The sequence below is a fragment of the Netta rufina genome (assembly GCF_964035555.1).
Source record: "Netta rufina genome assembly, chromosome: 28".
NCBI classification, from domain to species: Eukaryota; Metazoa; Chordata; class Aves; order Anseriformes; family Anatidae; genus Netta; species Netta rufina.
In genome coordinates, this window is record NC_140152.1 from 4,905,427 (window position 1) to 4,915,371 (window position 9,945).

The 9,945-nt window shown below is 70.8% G+C and overlaps 1 protein-coding gene across 1 annotated transcript; it reads right to left on the reverse strand.

Annotated features, from left to right (window-relative positions):
- Positions 1-3,308: 3,308 nt before the first annotated feature.
- KCNN1 (potassium calcium-activated channel subfamily N member 1) lies at positions 3,309-8,691 on the reverse strand (the record flags this gene model as incomplete). The annotated part of the gene is made up of 9 exons (XM_084302462.1): positions 8,604-8,691; positions 7,856-8,254; positions 7,673-7,768; positions 7,163-7,581; positions 4,986-5,127; positions 4,785-4,895; positions 4,558-4,685; positions 3,670-3,739; positions 3,309-3,560 (listed from the first exon to the last, which is right to left on the reverse strand). The coding sequence occupies exons 2-9, from the start codon at positions 8,195-8,197 to the stop codon at positions 3,309-3,311; spliced, it is 1,560 nt and encodes a 519-aa protein (XP_084158588.1). The 5' UTR covers positions 8,198-8,254; positions 8,604-8,691.
- Between the last annotated feature and the right edge of the window lie 1,254 nt (positions 8,692-9,945).

A 9,945-nucleotide genomic window follows, 5' to 3' on the forward strand; every position in this document is an offset into this window, starting at 1 on the left:
CCCCAGGGTTTTGGGGGAGGGGGGGGGGACCCAGCAGAGCCCTGGGGTCCCCCGTGAGCAGGTTCAGAAGTAGACGGTGCCGCCGCGGTCGTAGTCCTGGATCTGCCTCTTGATGTGCGTCAGCTTCTCCTGCAGGTAGCGGCAGCGCCGCTGCTTCTCCAGGAAGGCCGAATCCTGCCGGTGGGATGCAGCGGTGCCGTGCACAGCCCGGGGAGACCCCCCCACAGCACCGGGGTCCCACGGATACCCAGCACCCCCACACACAGATCTTTGAGGGCTGGGAAGCTTGCAGCACCCCTGGTGTGGCTCTGGGCGCATGAACCCCAAGCCCTACTCACCCTCTTCTTCCTCAGGACCTCGTGCCATACGCGAGCCACCCTGCTGTCCCCCTGCGGGGCGAGAAGACGCAGCCTGATATCCCCAACCCCACCGGCACGGCCCCGGTGCTGAGCCCAGCCTGCTTGGGACACCCACGGGACACCCATGGGAAACCCACGGGACACCTATGGGACACCGATGGGACACCATTGGGACACCCATGGGACACCTACGGGACACCATTGGGACACCCACGGGACACCCATGGGACACCCATGGGACATCCACGGGACACCCACCAGACACCGATGGGACACCCACAGGACACCCACCGGACACTTATGGGACACCCATGGGAAACCCAAGGGACACCCCTGAGACACCCATGGGACACCTATGAGACATCCACAGGACACCCACGGGACACCCACGGGACACCCATGGGACACCCACCGTCCTGCTGAGCGCGTGGCGCGCGGCAGCCTCCAGCTCCCCCAGCCTCCGCCGTGCCTCCCGCAGCTCTGCCAGCAGCTCGCGGTACTCGGCGTGCTGGTCGCTGAACACAGCCCGGTATCCCTCCCGCTGCCACCCGCTGCGGATCGCCGGGTACTTTCTGCACAGCCCCGGGGGGGGCACAAAGCTCAGGGGGGGTCCCTGCTCCGGGTTGGTGCCCCAGCACGGAGGCACCGGGGGGCTCCGGACCCCTCCGGGACCCCATCGCGTGGCAGTCCCCTCACTCACACCACGTAGTCCGGGACAGCGCACGGCCGCGGCACGAGGCCGGGGGGGTCGGAGCGGGTCAAGACGCCCTGCCTCTCGCCCCCCTCGGTGGCCGTGTCCCTCCCCAGGGGTCTCCGCGGGGGTCCCACCTCATCCTCGAAGGTGACGCGCTTGGCTCGGACCGGCGGCGGCTTCGAGACACAAAGAGGAATCGGAGGAAGGGGGGGGTGAGGACCCCAACTTTGGCTGCACCCCCCCCAAAAAAAAAAAACCTCCCAGTGACCAAGGGACTCACGGGAGCCTCCCGCAGCCTCCGGGCCACCTCGTGCCTCCACATCTTGAGGGCCACGAGGCTGCCGGCCAGGTAGAGCAGCGCCGTGAGGAAGAGGAAGACGAGGGCGGCCGCTTGCCCCCCGGCCGGGGGGCAGAAAGCGGCGAGGAGGGGGCCGCCGGACAGAGGGGGGGAATAGCAGAGCCCCCCCAGGCTGACGGCGTGGACGTAGCCCCCCGCCGCCCCCAGGGAGAGCAGGAACAGGAGGCCGTGGAGGCCGGATTCGGTGGGAGGCCACCAAGGTGCCTCCAGGAGGACGCGGTGGTAATAAGGGCTCACCCCCAGCCCCAGCAGCGCCGCCGTCAGCAGCCAGCCCAGGGCGACCCCCCCCAGCACAAAAGTGGGCAGCGGACCCCCGTAACCAACCCCCGGGACCCCCCCGAGGAGCAGCTCGCCCCCGTAATCCTGCTGGATGTAGGCGCAGACGCAGGTGAAGGCTGCCCCCCCGCACAGCAGCTCCAGCCCCCCCAGCACCCGCAGCAGCCCCGGCCACGATTTCGTGGGGGCGAAGCGGAGCCCGGCCGCACGCTGCCCCCCAAAACCAGCCCCGAGCCCCTGAGCCCCCCGGGGGTGGGCAGGCTCAGCCATCAGCCCCCCCAGGGTTGTGGTTTTTTTTTTGGGGGGAGGGGGCTCCCCTGGATGCATCCGGGGTGGGAGCGAGCCCCCAAAGCGGGGACCCCCCCCCCAAAGTCCCCAATCCCAACCCCGGTCCCGTGCCTCAGTTTCCCCCCGCACGGCACCGCCGCAGCCCGGCTCCCCGCACGCTGCTCACCGGGGGATTTACGAGAGGTGGGGGCCGCAGCGGGGGGCTTTAAGGGGGGGGTCACCGGGTCCCTGCTGCCACCAGCACCCAAGGGTGCCCCCGTGCAGCCGCTGCCTGCCGCCGATAGGCACGGCTGGTTAAACATTGACCTGCACGCACCGCCCCGAGGCGCGGCGTGGGGGCAGGATCGGGCCCCCCCCGCCCCCCCTGGGGCTCCACCCAGCGCCCCACTGGGGGCCGCATCCTGCCCCCCCCCCTCCCCGGCACTGGTTTGGACTGGGATGGGCTTGGCAAAGCCATGGGGAGCCCCCAGCACCCCCCAAAACCCAGCGAGCAGCCCCCACCCGCTGCCATGGCCCCCCCCAAGGGGCTGCAAAGCCTCTCCCCCCCCCCCCAAAGGGCAGGAATCTCCCCCCCCATCCCACCCACCAGGTCCTGGCCAGGAGCAGAGAGCGACGCGTCCAGTTCAGCCTCCTTTAATTTGCACCTCAGCCCCCCCCCCACGCCGAGGGTCCAGCCAGGGCAAGGGAGGGGGGGGGGCAGGACTGGATCCGGCCCAGCACCGCCCCCCCTTTGCCCCCCCCCCGCCCCATTTTACACATGGGGAAACTGAGGCACGGAGCGGCAAGGGGACTGCAGGGTCGGGCCAGGGAGGGAGCCCCCCCACCCCTCACCCCCACCCCCTCACCCTGGGGGCTCAGCCCTGCTTTAGCCCTGGGGGGGGGAAGGGGGCTGCCCCCCACCCCTCCTGGCTCCCCACCACCCCAGCCCCATCCTTCACCCCCCCTCTCCAACCCACAGCAGGGGGACAGCCCCCGGACCCCCCCCCCCAAAAAATAAAACCAACCTCAGGGCTCCCCTTTTCTCCCCCCCCCTCTCCCTTTTCCCCCCCCTCCACCACAGGACCCCCCTGGGGCTGTTCGTGTGTGCGCGCCCCCCCCCCCCCTTTTATCCAAGACCCTCCCCTGGCTTGGGTGGGGGGATCGCGGGACCACCTGGGGGGGCCAAATTGGGGCTTGGGGGGGGGTCTCCAGCCTCACGCCAGCACAGTGAACGCAGGAAGTTTATAGAGGGCTTTACAGAACAAAGCTACTGAAATCAGCCACACGATGGCCAGACATAAAAAGGGACCCCCCCCCCAGCCCCCCAGTTCGAACTCCCCCCCAACCCCACAGATCACCCGCTGTCCGAGGAGGTGTGGGGGGCGGTGGAGGGGGACCTGCGGCGGCAGGGGGGGGTGCAGGGGGCCCAGGTCCCCAACAGCTCGCGCTGCTGCTGCTGCCCGATGGCTTGGCTGACCAGCCCCGGCAGCGCCAGCAGGCTCAGCCCCAGCGCCTCCAGTTTGCTCTCCAGGGCGCCGATGCGCTTCTCCAGGTCCTCGTGGCGCTCCTGCAGCTCCGACACCATGTCGTACATGATGTTCTGGGTCTGTCGGGAGATTTGGGAGGGGGGGGGGGTCCGAAATGGGGTAACGTGCCCCCCCCCCCCCCCCCCCCCCCTCCATTATGCGGTGTCCCCCCCTTTTCCCGGCGCTCACCTTCGCCAGGTCCACCAGCGTGTTGGCCTGGTCGTTCAGCTTGCGCTGCTCCATCTTCACGCTCCTCAACCTGCCGGGGGGAATGGGGAGCAGGGACGGCTCAGCGGCACCCCGTGGGGTCCTCCCCAGCGCCCCGGCATGCACTCGGGGGGGGGGTCCCACGGTCCTGGGGGGCTCCCACGGTCTTGGAGAGCTCCCGCACCCCTGGGGAGCTCCCACGGTCCCGGGGAGCCCCCACGTTTCCAGGGGGCTCCCACATTTCCAGGGGGGCTCCCACGTTCCCACATGGTCTGGCACTGCCCCAGACCCTCCCAAAGAAGAGACAGCCCCAGCCGGGGGGGGGGGCTGCGCTGCCATGCCGTGTCCCCCCCCCCACCCCTCCCCATTTTGCAGCACCGAGCCCATGCAGACGGACAGGCACGGAGGAGCCGGGCAGACTTACTTCTGGGCTCTGCAGGGACGGGGCAGAACAGAGACAAAACACAACAGCAGGTTTAATACCACCACCGAGAGCGCACGGGGATGCCAGCGCCCCCCCTGACCCCCCCACCCTTTCCGCTTCCCCCCCCCCAAAAGCAGGAGGCACCGGGGGCTCGAGGCGGGTGAAGCCGGGCAGCGGACACGGTGACACCAAGCCGTGCCATTGCGCACCCCCAGGGCACCCCAGCACCGTCCCCGTTGCCACCAGGGTGCCCCCCCGCTGGGAAAACACCCCCCCCCGGGATGGGACTGTGAGGGAAACCGGGATGCCAGCCCCGGGGACGAGGGCATTTGGGGTAAAACTGGCAGAAATCGGGGGCCAGAAGGGAGCATTTCCACGGCCGCCCAGGCTGGCGGTGGCCCGTGCCCGGGCGCCGCGTAGGAAGCAGGTAAAGGTTTGGCACTTACTGATGGATGGCTTGGAGGAACTTACGCTGGTGTTTCCGAACTTTGGCATGGTCGATCTTCTTCACCAGCTTGGTGTGTTTGTAGATGAGCCACGTTTCCCTGAGTACGTTGGCAGCAGCATTTTTCACCTGAAGGCAACCAAACGCCGGGGGTCGGGGACGGAGGCAGCCGGACGCCAACGGAGGGGACGGAGAGGGGAGCTGGGGGGGGGGGCGGGGGGAGCTCACCCGCTTCGTTAGCTGCGTATCCATCATGAAATTGTGCACGTGTTTCTCCGCTTTGGTGAGCTCTAGCTTTCTGGCAACGACGGCGACGACCAGAGCCGTGCAGCCGGCACCCTGCGGGCACAGCACCGGGGTGAGGGCACCGGCACCGGCGGGCGCTCGCAGCCCCCCGGCCCCCCCCAGGGGATACCCCGGCAAGCTCACCATGATGCCAGTGAGCAGACACACGCCCTTCCCGCAGTAGGTGTGCGGCACCATGTCCCCGTAGCCGATGGAGAGGAAGGTGATGGAGATCAGCCACATCGCCCCCAGGAAGTTGCTGGTCACCTCCTGCTTGTCGTGGTACCTGCCCGGGGCCAAGCGCACGGCGCCCGTCAGCCGCGGGGGTCCCGCGCCGTGGGTTTGGCCACGCGATGTGCAGCCACTTCCCCGTGCTGGGGCTGCAGCCAGGGCAGTGCCCGAGCTCCCCGCCGTGCCGTGGGGGTCCCCAAAAAGAGGCACCGGGGTTCCAGCTTGCTCCTGGGGCCGGGCACCCCCAGCGCTGGTGACCAAAGCGTCCCACAAAGAGGGGACAGGAGGGTGGCGGAGCTGCGCCCACCCAGGGCTGTGCCGGGAGAGGGGGGGGGGATGATAAATCCCCACCCTCCACGAGCTGCCCCCCCGTGATCTCAAAGCACAGCAGGCGGGTGTCACCGCAAGGCCCCCAGCAGGGGACGTTTCCCTGCAGAGCTGGGGACGATCGCACGGTGCCCGCACGGGGGGGGGGACACAGCCTGGAGCAGGGCACCCCTCGCCCCTCGAGGCCACCCCGGCAGGGACTGAGCTGGAATTGCGGGGGGGGGGACGCCGTGCTTTGAGATCCCGTGGCCAGCACCGAAGCCACGAACTCCTGCGGCCGTGCCCCCCCCCACGCAGCCCCGGGGACACCGGGACGAGCCGGGCAGCGGGGACATGCGGGGAGCAGCGGGGAGCACGGACACCCGGGGGGGGGGCCAGGGGGGAGGCGAGGAAAGGGCAGGGGCCGATCGCAGCAAGCCAGGGGCGGACTCGAAGCGTGCGGCGAGGAATTTAGGATTGCTGCGTCCCCTTCCCCCTCTCCCCAGGCGCAGCCTGCGAAGTTTGGGCTTGGAACCTCAGCCGGCACCGGGGGATGCGGTGGGGCGACGCCGGGGGGTGACGCTCCCCAGGGGAGGTTGGGGTGCACGGGGGGTGCCAGGCACGGCCGGGCTCAGCTGGTCCCCAAAAGCGCCGAGAGCCCCGGGACTTTGCCCCACGGTGCTGCCCCTCTGCCCCCTCTTCTTCCCCTTCCCCTGCTCCACCCCAGGGAGCAGCCCCGGGGCTCCCCCAGCGCGCCCAAACCACGTGCACCGAGGAGGGGAAACGCCGAGCGAGGGGAAGGCTCGGAGCCGAGCGCGAGCCCTTTGGAGATGCCTCAGCCCCCATCTGGAAATAAAAAGTGGTCCCGGGGCCCCTGTCCGGCTGCTTTGGCTCGGCTCCGCTTTGTTCAGCGCTCCGGGAACAAAACCGGGAGCCCCGGAGCCACCCCAGGGACCCGCGGGGGGGTCTGTAGCAAAACCACCCCCAAAAAAATGGGGCAGAGGGGGGCTGTCCCGCACCCCCATCCCCACGGGACTTCCCCGGGTGGCTGCAGCCAGCCCTGGGCACCGCATCTGCTGAGGTTCCAAGTGGAAAAGGCTCCGGCCCCTTTCCAGGTCCGTGGGATTTTTATTCTGGCCCAGGTGCCCCCCTCCCGTACCCGCCCCCCCCCCAACCCGCCGGCTGCAGCTAATCCTAAATTCTGAGTAGCGCAAAAAGCCTGGGGCTTGGGGGGGGGGTGGAGGGGAGGAGTGAGGGGGGGGAACGTCCCGTGCAGGACGCGGCTGTCGGTTCCTGGGGTGACTCACAGTTTGTCCCTGCGAGCAGCAGAGCGGTCAGAGAGGGAAAACAAGAGCAGTTAATGCGCGGTCCCGGGGCGAGGAGAAGCGGCCGAGGAAGGCGAGCGCGGGGGGGACGGGGACGGGCGAGCGCAGCCCAACCCCTGCCGGGCGCAGCTGAGGAGCACGTGGCACATCCCAGCCCCGAGACCCCCACCCTGTCAGTGGTAACGGGGTCCTGCAGCATCCCGTGGGGACAAAATCCTCCCAAATCCTCCTGGCAAACACCCGCGGCTCCGGCAAAGCGCCACGGCCACCTCCTGCCGCACCCAGGGCACGAGGATCCGGCGAAGACACCCGGGGACCTCTCCCCCGGGTGCTCCCCTCGTACCCCCCAGGTCAGCTCCGTGCGTCCTCAGCTGCGCCCCGGCCCCGCGCCCTCCCCGAGAGCCCCCGCGGGCAGCACCCGGGGGCCCCCTGCAGCACCCCCGGACCCCCCCCCCTCACCTCTCGCAGACGCGGACGGTCCAGGCGGCGATGATCCAGGAGGAGATGCTGAAGACCAGCAGCACGGTGCCGGGGCAGATGGTCATGAGGGTCTTCATGACGAAGCGGGTGTTGAAGTTGATCTTGTTGAGGGCGCCGATGCTGCGGGAGGAGGCGTCGGTGAAGAGCTTGCTGTGCAGCAGCATGACGCGCCCGATCAGGTAGAGCCGCAGGAACATGGGGATGGAGAGGATGATGTCCACGTCGGCGTCGGCCACCGAGGCGGCGTAGGTGAAGGCCAGGCGAGCCGTCCAGGTGAACAGGTACTGCCCGGGGATGGGGTGGATGGCGCAGACCAGCAGCTCCAGGGCGATGAAGAAGATGCGCTCGTAGGTCATGGCGATGCGCCAGTCGTCCGCGCCGTTGTCCACCATGAAGAGCTGCGGGGAACGAGGCGCTGGGAGCTGGTACGGAGCTGGGGAGGGGGCACAAGACCCCCGCCGTGGGTGCCCACCCGTGGGTGCCCCTCACCTGGATCTCCCTGGCGTGGTACATGACGATGAGCCCCAGGAGGATGAGGGTGGAGAGGCTGATAAGGCATTTCAGTGCAAACGAGTACGACGACTCCTGCGGGGGCGCAGCGAGCGGGGTGAGCCCGGCGGGGCGCCCCGAGCATGTCCCCGCCACGTGCCCCCCCCCCACCCCGAATCCCACCTTGGTGTAGACCCCCCAGGACAGCTCCGTCTCCGTGACCATGACCACGATGCCGAACATGCCGAAGATGAGGGCGTAGTCGCTGAGCCGCTTGCGCTTCTCGAAGAGGGCGCGCCGGTGGCCCAGCTTGTAGCCGATGTTTTGGGGGCGCCGCGGCCCCCGCGTCTCCGCCGCATCCCCCCCGGGGGCCGGGGGCTGCTGCTGCTCGGGCCGGGAGACCACCACCACCTCCTCCAACCCGGGGGGGCGGCGGGGTCGCAGGGGTTGGGTCTCGGCCTCCGCTGGGTGCAGGGTGGGGGTCGAGGCGCTCAGGACCCCCCCATTGGAGCGGCAGCCGCTCATGGCTGTGGCGAGCTGGGGGCCGGGCGATGCCGCATGGCTCAGCGGCGCGGGGGGCACCTGGGGAGGGGTCGAGGGGGGGGGGGTGAAAGAAGGCACCGGTTGGGGCACCGAGCTGTGCCCCCCCCTCCTCCCCACCACCACCACCACCACCACCTGCCCCGCACGTGGGGGCTCACCCACGGTGCCCACCCCCTCCCCTAAAAACCTCCCCCCCCCTCCGCACCGCACCGTGCGCGCCCTCCCCGTGCGCCACCGTCGCCATCCCGGGGGCGCAGCGGCACCGGGGACCGGCCGGTTACCGGGAGAGGAGGGGGGGGTGGCACCGGCACGGCTCGGTCCCGGTTACCGGGAGTGGGCTCAGCGACCCCCCCCCAACCCTGCTGACCCCCCCCAACCTCCCCCCCACCTGCCGCCGGGGACCGGGGACCGGAGCCCGACCCGGGGCCGCGCCGCAGCCGCCGCAGCCCGGTTCGGCCCCGGGGGCGCGCGGCGGCGGCGGGACCGGAGAGCCCGAGGGGGGGGGGGGGCGGCCCGAGCGAGGTTGCTGATTGGTTGGGAGGGGGCACGCCCCCTCGTGACGTAGGCCTCCGAGCCCCGCCCACCCCCGTGCGCCGGCTCCGCCCCCCCACCCCCTCCCCTCCCCAAGCGCCCCCTCCCCTCCCCGGGCGCCCCCCGGGGTCCCCCGGGTGCCCCCAAAGCCCCCCCACACGGGGAACCCCCCCCCCCACAGGGGATCCTCCCCACACAGGGACCCCCCCCACACGGGGGACCCCCCACTGCACCCCCCCCTGCACCCTGCTGCCATCCCCCCCACACCCCTCGCTGTCGCCCCCCCGCCCCCCAATTCCCCATCACCCCCCCAATTCCCCATCACCCCATGCACCCCCCCACCGCCCCCCACTCCCCCCACCACCCCACGCCCCCCCATCACCCCATCACCCCATGCACGCCCCCACCCCTCCATCACAGCCCTCCCCCCAGCCCCGTGCACCCCCCATCAGGCTCCATCCCCCCCCCAACGCGCAGCCTCCAGCCCCCCCCGTGACAACCCCATGCACCCCCTGCGCACCCCCAACCCCTCAACCCCCTCCCTCATTCACCTGCACCCCAAAACCCACCCCGAGCACCCCCCCCACCCCGTGCACCCCCCCAGCACCCCATTTCCAGCACCTCCTCCCCACCACCCCCATGCGCCCCCCCCCTCCATCATCCCCCCATGCACCCCCCATGCACCCCCCTCCACCTCCCCATGCACCCCCCCACCATCACCCCCCTCCACCCCTCCCCACGCCCCCTGGGACCCCCCCCGGCCCCTCAGCAGCCCCCCCCCCTGCACCCCAGCCCCACCACCCTGGCACCCTGCACCCCCGTACCTGCTCGCGCTCCCCGCTGCCGGCGGGGGGGGGTCTCGGGGCGCTAGGGGCAATGGGAGCGGGGCTGGGGCTTGGCACGGGGGGGGTCCGGGGGGCCGGGTGCCATGGGTTTCCCTCCACGCCTGGCCGGGGAGGAGAGGCGGCGTTAGCGGGGGGCGGCGTGAGCCCCCCCCCGGTGCATGGGGAGGTTTGGGGGGACCCTCGGAGCCACCCCCCCCCACCCAGCCCCGTTGCAGCACCGAGCCCCCCCCGCGGCAGCCAGGGCCGAGCGGGGACTGGGTGAGCAGGGCCGTGGATTTTGGGTGTTTTTCGGACGTCGTTTTGTCCCCGGGAGATTGGAAAAGGGGAAAATGGGGCAGGGCGCGGGGACGGGGG